Below are 23,575 nucleotides of genomic sequence, written 5' to 3'. Positions count from 1 at the left end.
GATATTCCTCTAAATCTGGCTTCAAACGGGGCACAATTTCAAATGTAGTGCTAAAAGTTAAAAGTCAAACTCCACCTATGGGGAAAGGATTGGCTTGAGCTGATTGGCTATTGCCAGAGAGGGAAAGTGTGGGTGACTGTGAATGGACGGGGCAGAGGCATGAATGAAAGGGGGCGTGCATAGCAATGATGGGAATTGGCTGGGAGGTAGTCTTCATTATTGAAATTAGTCTAAGACATCACTAAAACCTACTCTTACATCAATACTGATCAGCAGACTTCAGTAACCCCCCCAGATCAGAATCAGAATCAGAATTATTTTATTCACCAAGGTATGTTTTCACATTCTAGGAAATTGTCTTGGTGTGATTGGTGCTCATGTAACATTAATAAGAACAAATATACAAAATAAGATATAAAGAAACTAAAAAGATTATAAAATATTGTAAAAAGATTCAGATAATAACAGATATAAACAGTATTAACTGATATAAACAGTCTTGACAGCTAAGTGAGCCTAAGTTTGCTGTTTACAAGATATGTACAGGGTGCATCAAGGGTAGCAGCAGTAACGAGCTTTGTGTTGCACACGGTTTACAGATATTGACAGAGTAATAAAACATGTCCAATGATAAGGTGCATGATAGTATAGTAGCAGCAATGAAATGACAGAGTAACACAATATGTACAGTGAAATGGTAAAAAGATTCCCCCCCTTTTCTTCTCCCCAATAGAGTACTGCATGGATAACGTATTTTTGTAGGCCAACCCAGAAGTCATGCACTTCCTGGTTCCCTCGTAGGGAAGTCAATGCAATTTTTGTATGCATATTTGGGTTAAATGTCTGAAGTAAGGTCTGTGGTTAACAAAAGCTTAGGGAATGGCCAACTTTGTATGTTCAGCGAGATCATGTCCGCAAATGAGGACCACTATTATGATTTTTGAAGCATAAATCAAAAAAAATTAAATTGCGATTTTCAGAAAACGCCCAATCAGATTTCAGTAACTCTTAAACTCACATCTCCCCACTGGCAGAAGTGCTTGGCGGCGTTCCACTGTAGTTTCTGGTTCCGTTTGTTTCCCACCACTGGGGATCGGCCCCTGGACAGGCCCCTCTTGGTGATGTTCACATGGTGACCCTTCATCCATTCCGGCCAGTTGCCACGGTTACAGCGGTGGACGAACCGGGCGCACTCCAGGAAGAGGGAGGCCCTGGCCACGATTGGGGCTTCCTGCAAGAACCATGCAGCAGGTAGAAAATGTTACTGTCTAAGATCACATCTTCATGTTTGTTCTCCATCTATCCTGCTTTAATACTGCAGATAATTCTTTCTTATCTTATCTTTTCTTATGTCTGCACACATACATTCACTCCACTTGTCCCAGACAAAGGACCACAATGGAAACAAGCCCTTGGGCTTTATTGTGTTTTACTCCTTTTGATCAATATTGTTTTGTTGTATTGTCTTGCACAATTCTGCTTTTATTGAATCAATAAAGATATCAATCAATCAATCAATTCTTGAATGATATACAGAACACTCAACACCTGTTATATCTCTTTTATTTATTTGTTTGTTTGCTTTATTAGTATCTTATTACTTTATTTTTTTTATTTTTTCTGTTTTATGTGAAGCACATTGAATATGTCAAAGTGTGCTACATAAATAAAGTTTGCCTTGCCTCGCCTCAACCAACTACCAGAAAATTCCTTGTGTATTTAATCACTCAATACCCATAAAATATAGGACCAATCACAATTGAGTATTCAACAAAGCTGTGTAATCATTGGAAATAATTATGATCTCCAACGCTTGATGCGTCAATGCCTGACGCATGGCTGCAGTGGAGTAGGGCAGTAAGGATGGATTAACTGCCAAGGAGCATCTCTGACCATCATACTGCCTAGCATGTACTGTATAGGCAGCATGTATAGAAAGCATTTCCATTTGGTACGGAACACCAATTCGTTCATATTTCAAACTTGTCCGCAAAGACTCGACTGTAGTTTAGTGTCTGATGTTGTGGATGGATCCTTAGACGCACCAGGTCGAGGGCAGCGGCCAGGATGGAGGCGTCAGGGATGGTTCCCGGCTCGCAGCAGTTCAGCAGGAACTGGAAGCGCTTCATGCCCTGACGGATGGCGCCCAGGTTCACCACGTTCTTGTTCTTCATCGCCTCCTGACTGGCTGCTAGACGCTCCTGGAAACCATGAGGGCCTGGAGGAGAGGATGGGTGGGGAGAGGGAGGGTAAGGGAGGAGAGAAAGAAAAGGTAGAAGGAGGGAGTAAAGGGGAAAGGGAAGGAAGAGAAGAGGGGAGAAAAGGAGAGAAGAGAACAGAAGAGAAGAGGAGAGAACAGAAGAGAAGAGAGGAGAACTCAGAAGAAAAGAAGAGAGAAGAGGAGAGGAGAGAACAGAAGAGAAGAGGAGAGAACAGAAGAGAAGAGAGGAGAAAACAGAAGAAAAGAGGAGAGAAGAGGAGAGGAGAGAACAGAAGAGAAGAGATGAGGAGAGAAGAGAAGAGATGAGGAGAGAAGGGAACAAGAGAGAAGAGGAGAGGAGAGAAGAGAACAAGAGAGAAGAGAAGAGAAGAGAAGAGAAGAGAAGAGAAGAGAAGAGAAGAGAAGAGAAGAGAAGAGAAGAGAAGAGAAGTAACAGAACAAGTGAGGGAGAAAAATTGCCGGAAAAAAACATATCTGGGAACAATCTTTTGCAAAATCAAGACTGGACATGTATATTTATCAGGTCAACAGCAGTCCTGTAGACTAGAGCATTGTGTTACTAGGCAACATCACCATCCAGGACATTTCACAGAAAGCAGCGAAGAGCCACTGACAAATGAAGTTGAGTGAAAGATGGACACGCAGCCAGAGGCTATGGTTACACTTGGCTTTTTAATGGGACTTCTGTCATCTGATCCCGTCAGGAGGCATTAAGTGACACGTCTGGATGCACAAAGAGATCATTTTCATAAAATTGCTTTTTCACCTTCAAAATCAAATGTGGAAGTGATTGGAATTTTTTTGTAGGAAAAAAGAAGAAAGATGTAATTTTAACTTGTTTCCAGACCTACCAATCTTATTTTATGATATTTTTAGTCAGATTATCTCATTGCACTGGCAGATAATCTTGCTGGTTTAATACAGTACATTTCATGGGGGGAAAAGTCCAGATGAAACCGGTAAAATGATCTGCGAGTGCAGTAAGATGATATCACACACACACACACACACACACACACACACACACACACACACACGCACACACAAACACGCACAAACACGCACGCACACGCACACACGCACACACACGCACACACGCACACACGCACACACAAACACGCACAAACACGCATGCACACGCACACACCCACACACACACACACACACACACACACACACACACACACACACACACACACACACACACACACACACACACACACACACACAAAACTGGATACAAGATAAAATAACATCTTTGTCAGGTTTTTCAAAGTAAAGAGATGCGGAGGAACAGCTGGAAAATGTAGTGCAGAGAGATTTAACATTTTCAGATATAGCCTAATAGCCTTTAAAATGGGATCTTTAAAATTAACTGTCAAGTGTAACCGTAGTAGTAAACAAAGCTACTGTATGTGGAGTTTTGTGGACCATTCTGTTTGATCAAGTTGACTGAAACCCAAGCATTGGAAAACACAACCACACATCACCACAGAAGAGACAGAGAGAGAACGTCAAGAGCCTCATGCTTGACGACGTGGCACAAAAAAATGCGCTCTACAGCACAAAGATGGTTTTATAGATTTGCGTTCATCCCAAGCCCCGTGGCCTCCATTCCTCTCTTTTCACTTTTTTGTAACCATCAAAATAGACCGAATATGTGAAGGAAAGAGGAATAATTTGTTGTGCATAGTAGGTAAGAGGAGGATCTAGGGTTGGTAACACAATACTGAGGGAAGAATCCTGGCATTACGGTGATCTACTTTTTTTTTGCAATGCTGAAGAGCTGCTTTGTTTGGAAAGGCTGATCGTTTTAATGTAGGTCACTGCAAACAATCAAGAGCCGCCTTTGGAGAGAAAACATACAATCTGAGGCCACTTCACACCTGGGTCCACTCCCAAAAATATGTCATTTTCAACACATCTGAGTGTCTAGTTTGGGACATCACACAGTTGCGCTTCTTTTTCATTTGCTACAGCATATGCAGCATAGACATCAAAGACATGTATGTTAGGGTTAATACTCCTGTCAGTGTGTGAGAGGCACTGCCAATAACTGGAGTTCCAAGGGACAGTAGTTGAAAATTAGCCATCTAGCTAACACTGGCACAATTATTACTGTAATGTATTGTAATGTGCATTGTCCCTAAAAACAAACAAACATTAACAACATGTTATATTGACACAATTTATGTAGAAACATCTGTTACAAAATTTGTTACAAAAAGCTCTTGAAAACATGGGAAGAGCAGCACTCAAAAACACTTACTGTAATTAAAGGAGCTATGTGTAGCATTTAGTGTTTCTCAAATTGAAGAGCACATTTCTCATGATCCTTGTTACTTCTCATTGCAAATAGGATGATGCTAGCTGTCATCTCTTAATCTTACACTTTCAAGTATCACTCCACGTGTGTCAATTTGTTTTGAAAATCAAGAAGTATACCAGCCAATAACAACCCCTGAATTAGGGTTGGCACGATGGACGATGGCATCGACCATCGTGATTGGCCGACCCCCCATCGACCTCTGAGCCTTCTACATCGGATCATCGTGATTAATTATCTGTTCGAAATAAATGTGTGCTGTTTTAATAATAAAAGAGGCCAAGTCCTCTTACCGTGACGCGCGGGGGACGCGCCGGCGGGCCCAGTTCAGTTCAGGAAAGCCTCCACTCCCCCTCCTTCTCTGAACAGGGGGCGCTTGTTTAATGTCGCCGGGGTGTCCCCCCTGCGTGTCGGCTGTGTTGTTGTGAAAACTTTTTAAGACAAAGAAGAAACTTCACGTTCTTTCCTGTTTTCAACCCAAAGTGAGTACAAGTCTTCAACTGTGTTTGAATTTAACTCGCCTGGTTCCAAAGTGAAAGTTGATACAGCACTAGCAATATTGAACGGTGCAAAACAAATAGGCTAACATAACGTTACATCCTGACCAACAACGTGTGTGTGTGTGTGTGTGTTGAATTTAACTAGCTGGCAGAAAACTAACAGAATTATTGGCGGATATAACGTTAGATTTGCGTGGGCTTTTGAACCTAATGAGAGAGAGAGTTGAGGAGACTGGAGCGAGTTGAGAGAGAAATACAGCAGCAGCAGCAGCAGCAGCTAGGCTACTGCTAGCTGTTAGAGCCGAGGCCTGTACTACAAAGCCAGTTTAGTGGTTTAGCGAGGTAACTTCAGGTTTAAACCTGGTTTGGCCGTACTACAAAGCAAGTTAACTTCTTACCGACATATATTTCCATAGCAACTTATGCTTCACACTTAACCTGGTCCGTAGCAGGTTAAGTTGCAAGGATAAGATTAGACCTTAAATCCACCGCCCACGAACCAATCGAATCAGCAGTTTGGAAAAATGGCCAACCCCTTTCTGGATGAGTTTCCCGAAGGAGCACGAATTGTAATGTTGAATGAGTAATGGTAATCAATGTTAATGTTAATCAAGGACTAAAGCCTTGCACTTGTTGGCTATTTTAATTAAGCCCTATACCACTTTGGAATATGTTTTTATATATTCATTTTTGTGCTCTCAAGTAGCCTAGATACGTTGTTTGATCCCGCTGATCGATTGCAGCTGAATAGTGAGTGGAGAAATATCACTAAACCGGCATAAAAAGGTTACATAAACGTCTCCAAAGCGCAAGGTGCCGTGTGCGCAATGGAGCTGAGACTGACGTTGGGTTGGAATTGAAATAGTCATAGCTTACATGCTGGCCTACTACATCTAAGCAATTTAATATGGGATCACCTGCACACAGGCGATCCCATATTAAGATGATTCATATCTAGCCTACTCCTGCATTTTGCAGCTGCAAGTGTTGCTTTTGGCCTGTATGATGTGATTGAACTTCATATTTCCAGCATCATTATATGAAATATGGAGATATGCGACTCTGCTGACAATATATATGTGACCACAAAATAGGCTATTTTTTATAAATGAAATCTATGCCCGCACATACCGTGTCGTTCAGAAGCCTCTTTTAATTTTATTATCATTCTTTTTTTTATTGATAGCCTATAGGAATTATTCAATCAGTGCGACTAAACATGACATCATTATTATTCGTTGAGCCTAAATGGTCTACGGATTTTGGACTGAGACATTAGGCTACACATTGCTTCCACTCGCAGTTTATTGAGAGGGTGAATTCAGCTGCTGTAGGATACGTGGAGGCAGAAACCGTTCTTCAAATAAATGACTGATGTGAATAAAAGTGGTAACTTTAGACAGTCATTCGGGAACAGACTAAAAATATCCAATGCGGATTTTGATTCTGACATAGTAGTCGATGGCTTTGATGAATGAGGAAATAGGCGTGTCTGGCGCTGTAAAAGCTACGGTTCTGAGCTGAGCGGTCCATATTGCATTGTGATTGGCTAGTTGTTAAAAACCACGCCTCTTTTGCGGGCACGAGCTCGTGTGCACGGGCATTTTCATGTGCACGCGCAGTCAACTTGATTAGAAAAACCTGGTTCGAGTTAACGACTGGCAAACGAGGTTCGTAGTACAAGTTAACTACAATCGAGCTGATCTGGTTTAGACAAACCAGATCAAGGGACAGATCCTGGATCTTCTTATCCAACATTCGTAGTACAGGCTACAGTAGCTGCCGCTCACTGCTTGAGTCGCCTGGCTCTGTGCAGTAGCTAGTAGCCTGCCTGTCGTTCTCATGAAGAGCTCAGCTGTCCTGCTTTTAACGTGCATTGCAGCGGCGGATGGCATAAATGACGATGCCATCATTCAAAACGATGTTTCACTGTAAAACAATCACGATGGATATTTTGCTGACATCGCACAACCCTACCCTGAATAACAACAGCCAATATGCATTTGGACAAGCAAGCATGACATTGAAACTATGTGATTAGAATACAAGAACTGGAATAAAGTTGTCATTTACTTGCAAAGTAAAACGGTTCCTCCTTTGTGCCGTAAGCATTCTCCCTTTGTGTCGTAAAGCAATACGACAGATTTCCTGTGATTTGTAAAATGCAATGTAGAGGCTGCCAATCTCAGTTGTTTACATTAATAATGTGGTAATGCTCTATTGATATTAAAATGCAAAAGGAAAAAGGAAAACTTGTCTTGACTTGTCTAAAAGTGCTGTCTTTTCTGTGTTTTACATTTCAGTTTTTGCAGAGTGTGCTGCCAGAAGGTCATGCCAGAATTTCTACAAAACAAATGTGTGTTTTCCCAAACTAGATACAGACACAGGTTGGAAAGGACACATCTGGTTGGAAGAGAAGAGTGTGTAGCAGGCAGCTGTCGGGCAGAGCTGACATGGAGAATGGCAGACGGAAGAACTGGCAGGAGAGGACAGACCACGGACTGGCGAGACAAGACACGACACACACTGACAGACAGAGGCAGGGAGAGGGGGTGGGCGAGGGGCACCCCGGGGTGGGGGAGGTCTACCATCTTTCTCTTCTGTGTGGTGAAGCTTGGATGGATTCCTCCTGCCAGACCGCCATTTACCAAGCCGCTTGAAGAAATTCTCTTCCTCGTCCCTGCCGTACTCCGGCCCCACCGCACCGCCTTCTGACAGCTTCACCGCGCTGGTGAACTTCACCTGGGATCCAAGAGCACACACATATAGACAACACACATGCACACACAGGGGCGCACGAGCGAGCACGCACACACACACACACACACACACACACACACACACACACACACACACACACACACACACACACACGTCGCCATGCACAGATAGTCATATACACAATCAATAGGCAACAACTATATACTTAAATAATCTTATGATCATCATAAATAATCACATCACAAACAAAATCTGAGGTTTTCTTCTCTCTGATTCCATACATTCCTTAATGCTTCTCTGCACATATAGTCACTAAATTTGTCTTGTGAAAGTGTACATAATCATTTGAGAATCACGGCTAGCTTACAATGTAAGAAATCTCATCCATACTGTAGTTCAAATACTTTCTTACAAATTTCAACGTAGTGGCTTTGACAAAAAAAACATGGGAAAACAAAACAGAATTTCCATCCTAATTGACTACATTTGTTTGAGATAAATTGTAAATGGCTTTGGACAATAAAATCTTACACTATTTTTTTTTTTTTTTTTTTACTATTTACACTACCTCCTAACGTGTTAACTCTACTTTGCACTCCTTTCCACCAGCAACGCCAGTTTGGAACAACTGCAAAAAGTTGCTAAAATAGAGACACTGCAACAGATTTTTTGGGGTTTGGCTCGCTGCGTTCATTGACACACACGTCATTGCGGACAGCCTCTGTAAAACTACTACTACTACTATTTAGGGGTTCATGTTGTTCACTGTCAGTCAGGGGCGTCATGCAAAACAATCTGAAGGGGGCGAACACTTGGCGGTACAAAAAGAATTTGGGGGGTTGGAAGCCAGATTTAGAGAAATATCTCATTTTAAATGAACAGACTGAGCAGGTGTATATTTTCCAAACTGCTCAGCCTCCTGGAAATATCCATAATCACCAGACTAATTACATTGTCACTGCTCAGGCTCAATGGACTTGACAAAAAAGGGAGACCACACAAATCTTAAAATTAAATCTGCATGCATTACCATGAAGGAAAAATAGTCTATCACTAAACTTGCCCCTTGGATCAACCTCTACAGTATGTCCTCTTCACTGAAAACAGGGCTGGGAGGACTTTCTATTCTTTTTTTAAAGAATTATATTTTTCTTTACATTTTGACCTGGCTGGAGTGGAGACATCAAATGGAAACAGTGTTTTGCTAACTAGCCTACAATATAACCTGTGTGATAGAGTGGTGGTAAAAAAACAACTATCACTGATAGTTGTTTTTTTACCACCACTCTATGGCAGTGAGCTGATAGTCTATCAGCTCACTGCCATAACACAATGCATAACACTCACACAGCTCTCATTTACCACCAAATGGATGCTATGCTACCACAAGCTGGCATGATGTGTAAACAACATGAGGGATGCTAACATTACAATGCAGTGCTAACCTTAGCTGCCTGGTACAAGTAGCCAACTAACTTGCTATGCAAACTGTGCCTAACTAACAGCATTTCATTTTCACATGTTTGAAGCATGTACCAGCATCCAGCAGGCCGAAATCGCCACTCAAAAAACTTCCAGCGGCGTGGAAGAAAACGAGGAGGGGGAAGAAGACACCCAGATCCCAACTGGGTCAGGCCCTTCACCCGTCAGCAGGGGAGAATCCTGTGATCAACCTCTCTGACAAGGTATTAACCCAGCATCAACTTTCTGCTCTTTCCAAAGGCCTGAGTTTTGTCCCCACACATAGGACAAACTCATTCGAGGTGAAGACGGATTTATTCCGTTTCTTCAGAAAGATTAAATTGAGACATATGTTTGGCAACTCCAATATACAAAGGTCTGATGAACCTGTATCTAAGCCAAAAAGCACATTTGTGCCCCATACCTCGAATCCTTCTATTCTAACTTTTTGCAGAATGGTTGAGCAAGAAACCCTCGATGCATTGAAAGAGACACACCCTCATTCTCTCTCTAACTTCAGTAAAGATGAACATTTAGCTGTACAAGAGCTTTCAAAAGACTCTGAGATTGTTATTAAGCCTGCGGACAAGGGGGGCGCCATCGTCATCCAGAATATGTCAGACTATAAAGAAGAAGCCTACAGACAATTGAATGATGACCTTTTTTTACAGGAAACTGAGAGCCAACCCCACCCTTGATTTCCAAAAGAAGATCTCTGATGTCACAGAGATGCTCTTGAGCTGAAGTGGATCATTAAAAAAGAACATGATTTCTTGAATTGTAAACATCCTGTAACTCCTGTATTCTACATGCTGCCTAAAATACATAAAAGTTTGATTAAACCTAAAGGCCGGCCTATTGTAGCCAGTAACGATTCTCTCTTAGAGCCATTGTCTAATTATGTTGATTATTTTCTTAAACCTTATGTTCGGAGGCTTCCCTCATATGTTCAGGACTCTACTGACTTAATCAACAAGATTTCAACATTAAAAGACCTACCTAATGACATCATTCTGGTTACTTTAGATGTTGAAAGCCTCTATACAAACATCTCCCACGACAGAGGTCTTGAGGCTCTTGAGTATTATCTAAAAGATCGCACTGAGGAAACTCTTCCTCCCAGCACATTCATTTGTGAGCTGGCGGCCTTGGTTCTTAAACTGAATTTTTTCTCCTTCAATGGGGATTTTTTTCTACAGTGTAAAGGTACAGCGATGGGCTCTACCTTTGCCCCGGAATATGCTAATTTGTATGTGGGTTTTTTTTAACATAGTTTTGTTTTTGACACTAACAGAAACCCCTTTTCTCACAAAATCCTCAAATGGTTTAGATATCTTGATGATGTCTTTTGCATTTTCCAAGGGACCAGTAATGAGCTGACTGACTTTGTTAACCTTCTCAATAGTGTGAATCCTGACCTCAAATTTTCAGTGAATTATGACCATAAACGTGTGTCATTTTTGGATATGTGGATTGAACTATGCAATGGAAGCCTCATCACTACCTTGTATCAAAAAGATACTGACAAAACCACTCTTCTCCTCTCCAGCAGCGCCCATCCGAGAGCTCTTAAATATGGTTTACCAAAAAGCCAGTTCTACAGGCTTAGACGCCTTTGTCATTCAGATCAAGACTTTCTTGACAAAGCTGCTGCCATGAAAAAACGTTTTCTGGACAGAGGCTACACAGTACACTGTGTGGATGAGGCTTTCCAGGTGGCTCTTTCAAAACCCCGCTCTGATCTTCTAAAGAAAAGTGTTAAAAAAGACTTAAACTTTTCTGTTTCTTGTATTTGTACGTATACTCCTCAGACTCATATCCTTAAGAACACCATTCTAAAACACTGGCCTATTTTGACCTCTGACCCAGCAGTGGCTCAGCATTTTAAAGATCCTCCTCTTTTTGTCCACAGAAGAGGTCCAAACCTGCGAAACAAGCTGGTGCGAGCTAATATTAAGACGAGCCCAAAACAGACTCTTCTAGCCCCACTGAAGGATGGGAACTATCCATGTGGCCATTGTGCCCAGTGTCACAACACATGGAGGACTCCAGTTTTTAGACATCCTAGATCAGGCAAAAGCTTCCCTGTCAAGGGCTTTATCACATGTAGTACAGAAAATGTCATCTATCTATTGAAATGTCCATGTGATAAAATTTATGTAGGTAAAACAACACGTATGCTGAAACAAAGGATTAGTGAACACAAGAGCTCCATCAGACGAAATGATATTAATTATCCTGTAGCTCGTCACTTTAATTTGTGTTCTCATCCTATTTCTTCTTTTCGTTTTCAGGGCATCGAACATATTGAACTGCCAAGAGGGGGAGATATAGATAGGAGATTATGCCAAAGAGAGCTCTTCTGGATTGATACCTTAAATGCTTTAGAACCCACTGGCCTTAATGAGGATTTTGACATGAGTGTTATGCTGTAGATCAGGATGTTTTTTCTGTTTTTTCTGTTCTTGTCTTGTTCACTAATTCTTTCTTTCTTGTGTAGAGTAGGAGGCCTGACAAATGACGGCTCCAACCTGAAACCCTTTCATAGCTCCCTGCTCTATTTTTGATATTTAGTTTTTTATCTTACTTTGATAAAAATTTAAGGTATTTTCTATACCTGTGATATTTGTTTTTTTGTGGCACTTTACTGTAATATGCTTTATGATTGTTTCTTTGTTTTTCTGTATTCCCTGTGTTACACTTTTTTTCAGTTAGTCTGGTAGGTCCCTTCAGTGGGACTCACAGCCTGAGAACTACAAACACCAAAAACTACAATTCCCAGAAGGTGTTGCTTCTACCTGAGTGTGCACAGGTGTTTGGCATACTGCTGATGACCAGAGCAGGAGTCTTAAGCCTGCCTGTCATTTGTGATCTGTATGCTCTGATGAAGGTCTAGTCGACCGAAAGCTTGCTTAATAAATGTGAAATCTGTACAGATTCAAGTGTGCGGAAATTCCTTTTATATTTGTAACTCTAGTTATTTTTCCAGCACCTTGGCCGAGACTTGGCTGGGTTGAGCGGTGGCCCTCCCTCAGATTTTCACATGTTTGAAAATGGGATTGATGCACTATACTGACCAGTTAAGCAGAAAAACACTGCTGTCAGCTCTGTGCTGTGACGTGTGGGTGGCTGGCTGGGTGGCTTTGCTACGTAGCACTGGAAGTGCTTATAGTGAGAAAGCCAGATGGACGACCCCACACGTCTTTTGGGAGAAACCATTATCAGCAGGAGGAGGGGTGTGTGTTTTTTGGTTAGGTTTGATCTATGACATAATTAGACATAGCCTATATGTTTGACTCTTTATATAAATGATCATAAATATACGTTATCAAATCCATAGTAATGAAATTATATTATGAGAGAAAAGAAAAATCTCTCAAAAATCGTTACAATGGGCATGACGCTTCTGCTGTCAGTGTGGACAGCCTCACTAAAACTACTACTACTATTTAGGGGTTCATGTTGTTCACTGTCAGTGTGGACAGCCTCAGTAAAACTACTACTATTTAGGGGTTCATGTTGTTCACTGTCAGTGTAGTCTCGCTGGCCAGCCTCTCCCTTCCGTCCGAGGAGTCTGGCGCCGCAGGTCTCCATAACTGGGATAAACCCTCCCCTGCTCTACTCTGCTCTCCCATTGGAGCGACTGTTTCAGTCGCTGCCGGATGTCCGCTCCCAGCTTATTACAAGCTCTGTCATTGGCTCCGACCATGTCTGTCCCTGTGTGTCACTGTAAATAGTGCCCTGCCGCCGCAGTGAAAACAACAACGCTAACTAGCTAGCAAGCTAACGGCAGAAACCTACACGCTAGCTCGTTGCTACACGCTGAAAACGGCAAGTTGGATTGTTTGAAACTACTTTCCAAGGGCACTGCCGCAATCCCACTATGGAGACCTGCGGCGCCAGACTCCTCGGACGGAAGGGAGAGGAGGCTGGCCAGCGAGACTACTGTCTCTGTCAGTGTGGACAGCCTCACTAAAACTACTACTACTACTATTTAGGGGTTCATGTTGTTCACTGTCAGTGTGCAAAGCGGTAACTGTCTGCCTTTCCGAAACCCTGCCACTCCGAACGTTAACTTCCATTATTCGGACTGGCGGTCCTTCACCCTTTTTTCATAGGTCCCACCATTACGAAAATTCCTGCCTTCATTATTCGAAATGTCGGCCCTTCCTCTTTTTTCTAAAGGATCCGCCATTCCGAAGTTTGGATATTGTGGAATATGGCACAAAAGTGCAGACATTTCAGTCGCACACTGTGCGTCTCAGCAGCGCAGCAGTAGCCTATTAGAACTGGGCTTTTACTGATGATTTCTGAAGGCTATTTACTTGATTAGACTTCTATTTTCGTTAGGATATTATTTTTTTCGTTATTGTTTAATTGTTTTCAGTTAATCAGGCAAGCTTATCCTATTGGAATTTATAATTATTTCGTATGACATTTTACACAGCTGCAGGGCGCATGGAGGGACAACAGAATTAGGCTATGTTCCCGGGCGTGTCAGCATGTGTGTGCGCTGCTCTCTAAGCAGGGTGTGTGCGTTGTGCACCCGCCTATAGAGACACATAGCCTATTACTATCTTGCACATTGTGGAGTTAGAGGGAGCACCAACAACATCTTTGAACACGTCTTTATTTTAATTTTGTTGGGCTCCACAATCATTTCGAGGATTCGAGGCAACCCATTTAGCAGCATCTGAGAGAGGTGCCTGTCTGAACGAGGTTCAGCTGCCTGAACGTGAACTGGAAGTCAAATCAAGTTTGGAGTGGCGGACCTTATGAAAATCGGAGTGGCGGGATTTCTGAGTGGTAATATTTCTGAGTGCCGATATTTCTGAGTGGCGGAACGTCGGAATGGCGGCATGTAACCGTGGAAAGCCTCACTAAAACTACTACTACTACTATTTAGGGTTTCATGTTGTTAGTTCGCTTGCAACACTGTTATCCAGAGACACTGAGTGGACAACGCAGGTGGTACATGTTGACTCCCTGACCTTGGAGCTCTGTCGTATGAAGGAGAGACGATCCACTGAGCTGATATCTAGCAGGTCCTCCACACCGTCCGTCAGTCCCGACAGAGAAGAGCGCTTTAACCAGTTACCTGGAGAGGCACACACACACACACACACACACACACACACACACACACACGCACACACGGATCAACAGATGTGAACGAACACAAAAACATGTAAAGGCCACATGCATGCACGCACATACAGTACATACACGTACACACACACACACACACACACACACACACACACACACACACGCACACACACACAAAAGGGTTAGATTTAGGAAGAAAAGTGCACGAGGGAAGAGTACCCACTGACAATGACGACACACACATTCAGGGTAATTTCACACAGGTTCACAGACTGAGGTTCCTTCAAACATGACCATCTCAAAGGTACAACATGAATTGCTTTTTTATAAGGGATCGGTTCACATTTAAACAAAAGACCCCGGTCGAGCAATCTTTGCAAATCCATTTTAATTCAGTTTTTACCTAAGTAGGATAGCCTGGTAGAAACCATCCGGATAGTGACCTCACAATGTATCAGTCTGGACTTCCAGCCACACACACATCCATTTCAGTGGGCGGGAGTACATGCCTTGACAACTCCTTCAGCCAATCAGCATAGCCAAATCCAATAGGCTCTGGACCACTATTTCTGCAATAACTGCACTTAAAGGTTGTGTTTACTCTACTAACGCTAATGTTACCGCTCGGAGACACCATATTGCCGGCGGCCCTGATTGGCCGGTTACGATGTCAACTGCGCCGCACGTCCCTGATTGGCCTGGTTACGATGTAATTTCAGGAAATCACTGGGGAAGGGGGGGGGGGTCTAAACTGATGGAGCGAAACAGAATGTGAGTTCACGTGATCAAGATGGTTTTACCAGGCTATAAGTAGGACTAGGAGCCAGTGTGTGCTGGAAAGTTCAGGCAATACGCCCCACCCATCTGTTACTGCATGTCATTTATGTAAAAAACAAAACAACAAAAACAACAAAAACACAATAACGCTAAGAATTATTTGCAAATACTATTTGACCCAGGTCTGGAACACGGTGCATACTGGGAAAGATGAACAATACAAACAGAGATGATACAAATATGAAGATGGTTACACATCCACATACGTAAGACAGAGAGAGTGAGTGGTAGGCGAACAGTCCCACGGCATGCTAAGGCACAGAAAGGAACACAAAACAGACCAAAGAGATGAAATGACTTGGCCTGGTGGTATGTCTGTTGGACATACAGAACACATCATGTTAGAGTGAAATGCAGTCATTGAAAGTTGACAATTAAAAGAAGGAGAGGAGAGCATTATGCAATGAGGTATGATCATGAAAATACATATTGTTGCCAGATCTGGTACAAAAGCATTTGAAAGAATTAGGCAAGTACCAATAACTTATCAAAGAGTCTGGATTTGCCATTGTTGCATTTTGGTTAAAAAGATGGGTGAATAGCAAGCCCTAACTTTCGGTTGTGAAAAATGAGGCCAATGTGGAAGCACCAAAAACTGCAGTTCCTCGAATGGCCACTTGAGGCTAGCTCCAAAAGGGAGTCATTCCCCATTCACCCCCATGTTGAAATGCCCGACTTTAAGAAGAAATAAACATGTTTACAGCCTGGTACAAAAAACTGTTTTGGTACTTAATTTCACAGTTCATAACAACTGTAAGAGCGGTGAATTTGTATATAACTGACTTGTTTAGTCTATGGCTGTAAAAAATAAGTCTGATTGTATAGAGGTGAATGGGGAAATGACCCTACTTCTCACTTGATTTATTACATCAGTAAATACTTTTCCAAATGAGTTTATGGTCCCAATTGTTAGTTTAGTTGACTTCAATGCAGTATGATGTTCATTTAGTAAATTATTCTCCCATTTAGAGTATAATAGATGATAGAGCAGAGCATGTTTTCGGGCATGATTGACAGGCCGCCTGTCCAGTGAGGACAGGCGGAGGTCGCCGACCACGGACCTATAGTAAGGCGGCACTGTAACACTTCTCGTCCAAATATGGTCATTTCTGCCTCCAAGAAAACCAAGACAACGGTCACAATGCAAAACTCAACGCTTTAAATCGGGAGTCCAGGAAACAATAGGTGACGCCTTATTATACTGTAGTAGTGAGATAATGGCCATACATCTTTCATTCGTTCAATTCATTCATACATACATACATACATACATACATACATACATACATACATTCATTCATTCATGACCTTGGCATTCATGATCTTGGAAGGCAGCAGGTCTTCCCTTGATAGCTATAGACGGTTTTCACTGAATTGTCAGTCCTGACTAGCAGTCCTGTCAGTCCTGTCCATAGACCTCTTATGTTTGTAAACAGTGATTATGTATTTTGTGTGTGGAGCCAAACTGGTTGCAGAAAGTGACAGCTAGTGGTTCAGCTGTCATAGAAATATGGAAGATCCGGATGACTTCGCCACATATTTTAAATGTTTGACAGCAACAGACAGGTTGGGTCATATTCATATTCCTAGTGGGAAAGCCCAGCGTCATACGTCTTTTCCCCTTATTCCGGGGATCTCTCTAGTTTCGGTTTCACTTGTTCCCTCAAATTTTCTGCTACCACGACAGTGACATAACCCTCTGACGTCCACTCCAAATTGGTCTATAATGTATTAGCAAACACTGCAACAGGAAGTGAGCTGGGGTTCAATTTAGAATGTTTATGTACAGTAGTCAAACTAGCTAACCTAGATGATTTAGTATAGCTAGATTGCATTGTTTCCCCAGTTTGTAGCAAGAGCGTTATAGGCTCCAGTCTGATGTTAACCCTGCGAGGTAGCTGGATTAGTGCGAGATCACGATCACACGACAAATGCATCTTGCCACGCCCCAATCTATTGGTTTGAATCTGAACTACCAATCAGCATCCTATGAGGCAGCTACGGGTTGGATTTAGGTGTGACACCAGCGAGAAGCAAGCCTGTGATAGACGGTGACGGACATGTTTCATCCAACCACCTGCCAGGCATTTTTTAAATGGGCCTGCCCCTTTTAAACAGTTTCCTGAGCGAGTTCCCAGATGGTTCTGTCTGTGAAACAAACCATCTTGCAGGGTCAGGTTAGTCTGATGTTACAAAGCCAGAAAAACTGTAGGTCTTTGGCTCCGCCCATAGGGGTTTCTCTCAATCAATGAGATTATTTCTGCCTCCACAACAGCTTTGCCTTTTAGAAATGCTAAGACTGTACAGAAATAAAACAGGAAATGACTTTCACGCTGCAAACAGAGACAGCTGATGCTGCACCGACCTATTGGCAGCTTGAGTTTCTTGCGGAGGGAAACCCGGCGGGAGCGGGAGCGGGAGCGTCGGTCGGTGGTGGTGCCGGAGTGGGCGGTGGTGCAATCTGAGGTGTCCTGCTCCGATTGGCTGCTGGTGTCGCTCGCCGCACTCTGCGACTTGAACATCTTCCTCCAAAAGTCCTTCCTGCCCAGCAGAGCGCCGGGGATCTGCTCTTCACTGGAGGGGCAGAGAGAGGGAGAGGAGAGGAGAAAGTCTATATGGAGATTAACGCTGTTTTCCCCCCTCCCATTTTCTCCCCAATAGGCCTTTTTCACAGCAGCCATTTTGTGTCTAAAAGGCAGGAAGTAACACAGGTGCAACCAAACAATAATTAGGGTTTCCAACATCCAATCCATTTAGGTGTTCCAGTGCTGGGGCGCTGGGGCCCTAAATGATTTGGTTGCACCTGTATCTACCCTGACTTATAGACACAAAATGGCAACTGTGGAAAAAAAAGGCCCATTGTACTTGACAAATTCCCCCTGCTGTCCCGGTCATTGCTGCACCCCGTCTGCCAATCTGGGGAGAGTTGTAGACGAGCACATGCTTCCTCCGATACATGTGCAGTCACCAGCAACACAGCCGAACAGACTGACCAGAGGAGGCACTAGTGCAGCGACCAGGACTCGTATCCCGCCGGCTTCCCAACTGCAGACAGAGCCAATTGTGTCTGTAGGAATGTCTGACAAAGGCAGAAGTACCGCTACAGGGAATGGAACCTGGGTCTCCGCGGTGGTAGGCGAGTGCTTTTACCACTACACAACCTAGATGCCCCATGAAGATGAAAGCTTAAACAAATGTAGAAATATAAACACATATTTTCACTTGATATGTTTTTATAAATTCTCATATCTTTCATATTCTCCTCATGAATAAGACTGAGATCTGTTCTTCACTGAAGGGAGAGAGAGCGAAGAGGGGGGAGTTTGGAAAGGATAAGAGGCAGGCAATTTTCCTTTTTTGAGTGTTGGGGGGGGGGGGTGGAGTGGGGTCGGGGGAGGAGCTGAGGACTATTAATGGATGGTTCCATGGTGGTGTTGTGAGGTGGGGCACTCACTGTTCGGGTGTCTGGGGGGGTCTGCTGGAGATGTAGCTGCGACACTCATCTGCAGCGCTGGAGGCCTGACCCTTCTCCCCGGACACACCCGCCTCCGACCTGCACACACACACCCCAACACACGCACGCACGCACGCACACACACGCACACACACGCACACACGCACACTCACGCGCACGCGCACGCGCACGCGCACGCACACAGACACAGACACACACACAGACACACACACACACACACACACACACACACACACACACACACAGACAGAGCACTCACACTCAACTCACTCAGACACTAACTGGCTGTCCTGATGCACCCATGGAGATTAAAAGGCCAGCGCGAAATAACTCGTTCTGCTCTGCCGAGAATTTGAAGGATGTTGGTGAAGCTTTGGAGATTGTTTGGCCCTTGCAGATAGGTGCCTCTTATTGCTTAAAGCTTTTGTAGCTTTACAACCAGCCTTGTATCATTACAATGCTGCTATTATGCAGATGAACATCTGTTCACTTCTGTCCTCAAATCACTTGGAGACGGAGGTGCCTGTGAATGAACTGTGAATGGAGGAAAGTTACACACTGTTCATTTGCACATACTACTGAGATTGTAATGATACAAAGCTGGTTGAAAATTGGCAAGACCTCCTTTAAATATTATAATGTTGAAATGATCCATAATGAGTGGAATTTTCATTTTGTGATATGAGCAATTCACTTCTTGCCACATCTGAGACAAGCATTACATGTAGGCATTTCAGCAGAAGGCTCAGAGAGCAGGGGGCAGCAATGCTGAAGCAGGTTGGGGTTCAATGTCTTGCTCAAGGACACTTCAGCAGGGACAGACACATGGCTGCCGCGGGGATGGAACTTGTGACATTCTGGTAATGTGTCAGTCTTTCTACATTAAGACGTTCTCCAGATTTAACTATTGTTAGCTTATGATTGGACAAAACATGATGTCAGACAGGCCATTTCTGGCCAGCCATTGGGCGGTACCTCCTGGGTCCGGGTGGTTTCGGCTCGTCCCTCTCGTCGGGCTTTTTGGTGGTGGTGACTTTCTCTGCGCTGTCCAGGAGCGCGCTCAGTGCCACCCTGCGAAACACATTGCCATGGGACTCCTTGATGAACTGCACCAGCTGGCGGATGTCACAGTACAGACCCTGGAGAGACAGTGTGAAAAACAAGTGAGTGGGGGGTGGGGGGGTGGGGGGTGCGAATGGAGGAGTGTGTGAGAGAAAGCGAGAGAGAGAGAAAGTTGCGAAGAGAGAGGGTGTGAGTGAGATGACCGAAGAGTGAGAAAACAAGTAAGAGAGAGGGAGGAAAGATTTCACTAGCAATTTCCATACATCAAGTGTGCATTTTTGCATGTGCGTGTGTGTAGGGCTGGGTGAAATGGACCGAAAATCATATCTGTATTTTTAAGCTGAATGCAGATACATGATATAGTATATCTCGGTATTTTCTACGAAGTGGGCTAAATAATTCAGTTGTAAGTATGGCTTGGTGATATGGACAAAACTCACGAAATATATTTACACAATGAGGTTTTTAATAAATAATCATCAGTAATGTGGATATAATGACTAAGTGGGTAAAGGCAAATAATAGAACAGCTAGAAGAGCCTGGTAAGTTCAGAAAATTACATCACTTTACTGTAATGCAGCTTTTTAAAGTAGGAAAAGACAACACTTATGCCATACAGTATAATCAAATATTACAATATCCAAAATCTAAGACAATATCTAGTCTCATATCACAATATCGATATAATATTGCTATATTGATCAGCCCTAGTGTATGTAGGCTACTGTATGCATGTTGTCTGTGTTAACTCCAGCCTGTGAGTAGGAGGCCTATGATGCTGTGCCATATTCAACTGTGGGCCTGCCTGGAAAGTGTGTCATCCTCTGCTAACGTATGCCAACCAGCCTGGAGGCTAGCAAGGCTCCACAGAGAAGCCATGGTGCCTCATCCATCTCAAAGCAGCATGAAGTACTGGATAAGAGAAACGCAATGGGCAGTTTTGTTGCTAGAAACGATTTTCAGGATTTGCGGCATTACATGATTTACATTGATTTGTAGGGTGAGCTAAAAACGTCTTGATTTGTCTGTTGTAGCTGCAGTGTTTCATGTCATCAAAATCAGAATATTTAGGGTTTGGTGTGAAAGATGAGCGACAGTTTGGTTGAAAATGAGTAAATCACTGGAAAACCTCTAGTTGAGCTCCATCTGATGGCTAAAAAAAGAACACATTTGTAATCATGAAGAAAATGAGGACAGAGGAAAATCCAAAGACGTAACTGCATGTACAGTAATTTGCTTTTTATAGAATTTCAATTTTATAAATGTGCTTAATCTCTGTACTGTAAAATGCAATAATTTTATCATTAATCGTTAATCATAGTTCTGCTTTAAAATCAGATGAAATTGCCCTTGATGTATACAGTATTTTTCCAACAAATGACTGAATCATTTGGAAATAGATCTACTATTGCTTTGAAACTCAGCACAGCACAAAGACAATCTGGCAGTAGCCTATGCATAAATGATTTTGAAGATAGTGAGATTAAGCACACTTCATGTATGAGAAACCATGAACAAAAGGAGTCATACATGTTTAAACGACTCTGCATTAGGCTCAGTACAAAATGAGCCATTAATTATTCAGTTACAACAGAAGTAATACAAGTGTCCAAGTCTAATGGGAGTACAGCTGATATGAGCGCCACCGACTGAAGATTTGAAGGACTGAGTTGAGGGAGAGTGAGAGAGAATGATCGGGAACAAGATCAAGGCATGAAGAGAGAGAGAGAGAGAGAGAGAGAGAGGAGGGAGAGTTTTACACACTAGGGCTGCAACGATTAGTTAGTCGATGATCAATTAGTCAGTCGACAGAAAATGAATCGCCAACTATTTTTTTAAATCGTCTTTAAATAAAAATAAATACAATTATCTTGTTCCAGTTTCTTAAATGACACACCACACACACACACACACACACACACACACACACACACACACACACACCACTCAGCAGGTTCTCGGGGCTGTGCAGTTCATGCATGCCCTGTTACACACACACCACTCACCAGGTTCTCGGGGCTGTGCAGTTCGTGCGTGGTCGAGGCGCAGCGGGTGATCAGAGACTTGAACATGCAGCCCACCACCACCGCCTCCATGTTCTGGGCCAGGGACTTGTTGTCCCCCGTGGTGAAGTTATTCCCAAAGCCCGCCTTGTCTGGAAGCAACAGGTAGGCAGGAGAGACCACGCATCACACAAGGGGTGGTTTAGTCAGCGGGGAGAGAGAACATTATTTGACTGCTGACCAGCTGAATATAAAACAGTGAGCCCAAACAACAAGGAGGGGAAGGGGGACAGGAAAAAGGGGTTCAGAGGCACAAAATCATAAGCGCATGGGGGGAGGGGAAGCAAACAGAAAGGGATTCTGGGTAGGGAGTAAAGAATACATGCAAGTGACTAAGGCCTGCTTTTAAACTTAGGGGGTCTTATCTCTTGGTCCAGTTAAATGATGCTAAGATTGTACTGTCTATGGATAAAAAGATGAGCTAGACTATAAATAAAGACCAGATTCAACCACACAGGTCTAAATTTGGGAGTTGCAGGCGAGATTCATCCCCTTTGGACAGAGTGAGGGGTGCAGAAATGGAAGTGGTGCCTCGGGAAGGGTCTGATCAGGTGAGTGTGTTCATCTTAGCTGCTACTATTATTGACTGTTATTGATTATTGATCATGTGTATCTACCGATGTTTCTTTTTTTCGCCCTCCTGGACCTCTCACCTGCACTGCCGTACTCTGCAAGAGAAAAGAGGCGGGGCACAAGTTGATTGACGTCAGGCCAGCACAGACATGTACGTGGTGTCAGAAAGGACGCGGCACCCCACCTCCAGAAGGAAGTGAACTTGAAATGCATATACACACACACACACAGAAACACACACACACACCAAAAACCAAACAGGGTGCCCTCTGCACTTTTCTAATCAAAACACTCATCGCTTCAGTAACTTGCCAATTGTATATTGTACATTGGGAATGTGCTGATTGTAGTTACCACGTAGAAAATGCTTGATATTTCAATGCAAGACTGAATTTGCATGTACAATATGTCTCAATGCTCAGTGGTAAAGCCATTGATTGGGCAGAGATGTGATGGCTGGATTGGCAAGTGTACAGAATGGATGAGTAAGGAAGGGAGGATTCAGCTGGCGGAGGTGGATGGAGGGAGGAGGGGATGATCGGAGGAGGAGGAGGAGGAGGCAGGGACACAGCAGAGCAGAGACAAGTGGAAGGACGAGGAGGGGGGGACACAGATATCAAACGGAGATAGCGCTGGAATGCAGAGTCGAAGTGCGAGGTGAGACAGCGGTAGTACAATTCAGCTTTGTGAACCAGAGAGCAAAACTTCTGTCTGCTATCTGTCAAGAATGTGACATGTACACGTTTTTAATCTTGTGTCATTCTGATACCTGTAAATGCAGCACCTAGGGCTGGGTGATATGGTTGAAATCAATATCATGATAATCACGATTTTTCCTCGATATCGATATGTATCACGATATGGTTCATGTATGCAGAATCACGTTAAATAATCTAATTAATGTTCATCTCATTGAACCAAATGGTAATGTGTGATATCAAACAAAACAGAAATACTCAAATAATATTCCTACCATAGTGTACTTCATTTTATGAGGTTTTTAAGTAAAATGTGGGTGTCATCATCAATTCAGACAGCAGAAATGTGTGTCACAATATTAAAATATCTTCATATAATCACGATATGATTCCACTGAAAGACGATAAACGATAATATTTAATTATCGCCCAGCCCTAGCAGCACCCATGCTAGACCTTCGAGTGTGATGTAGATTTTAACATGATTACAGTTTAGTGTATTATAGGTAACACTTTACAATGAGGGAC

At 43.2% G+C, this 23,575-nt stretch overlaps 1 protein-coding gene across 1 annotated transcript in view; it reads right to left on the bottom strand.

Annotated features, from left to right (window-relative positions):
• unc80 (unc-80 homolog (C. elegans)) overlaps positions 1-23,575 on the bottom strand; it is a gene marked incomplete at both ends in the record, with an annotated part of 113,112 nt that overhangs the window by 62,810 nt on the left and 26,727 nt on the right. The window contains 9 exons of the mRNA XM_083633099.1: positions 1,019-1,231; positions 2,046-2,218; positions 7,636-7,789; positions 14,221-14,327; positions 17,541-17,749; positions 18,630-18,728; positions 19,626-19,789; positions 21,720-21,868; positions 22,394-22,444. Coding sequence (XP_083489225.1) covers positions 1,019-1,231; positions 2,046-2,218; positions 7,636-7,789; positions 14,221-14,327; positions 17,541-17,749; positions 18,630-18,728; positions 19,626-19,789; positions 21,720-21,868; positions 22,394-22,444 — 1,319 coding nt within the window. The remainder of the gene's footprint in view (positions 1-1,018; positions 1,232-2,045; positions 2,219-7,635; positions 7,790-14,220; positions 14,328-17,540; positions 17,750-18,629; positions 18,729-19,625; positions 19,790-21,719; positions 21,869-22,393; positions 22,445-23,575) is intronic.

This window comes from Poromitra crassiceps, assembly GCF_964638095.1.
Source record: "Poromitra crassiceps genome assembly, chromosome: 3".
Lineage (NCBI taxonomy): Eukaryota > Metazoa > Chordata > Actinopteri > Beryciformes > Melamphaidae > Poromitra > Poromitra crassiceps.
The sequence above is the reverse complement of the archived record's forward strand: the minus strand, read 5'-3'. Positions and strand labels throughout refer to the sequence as shown.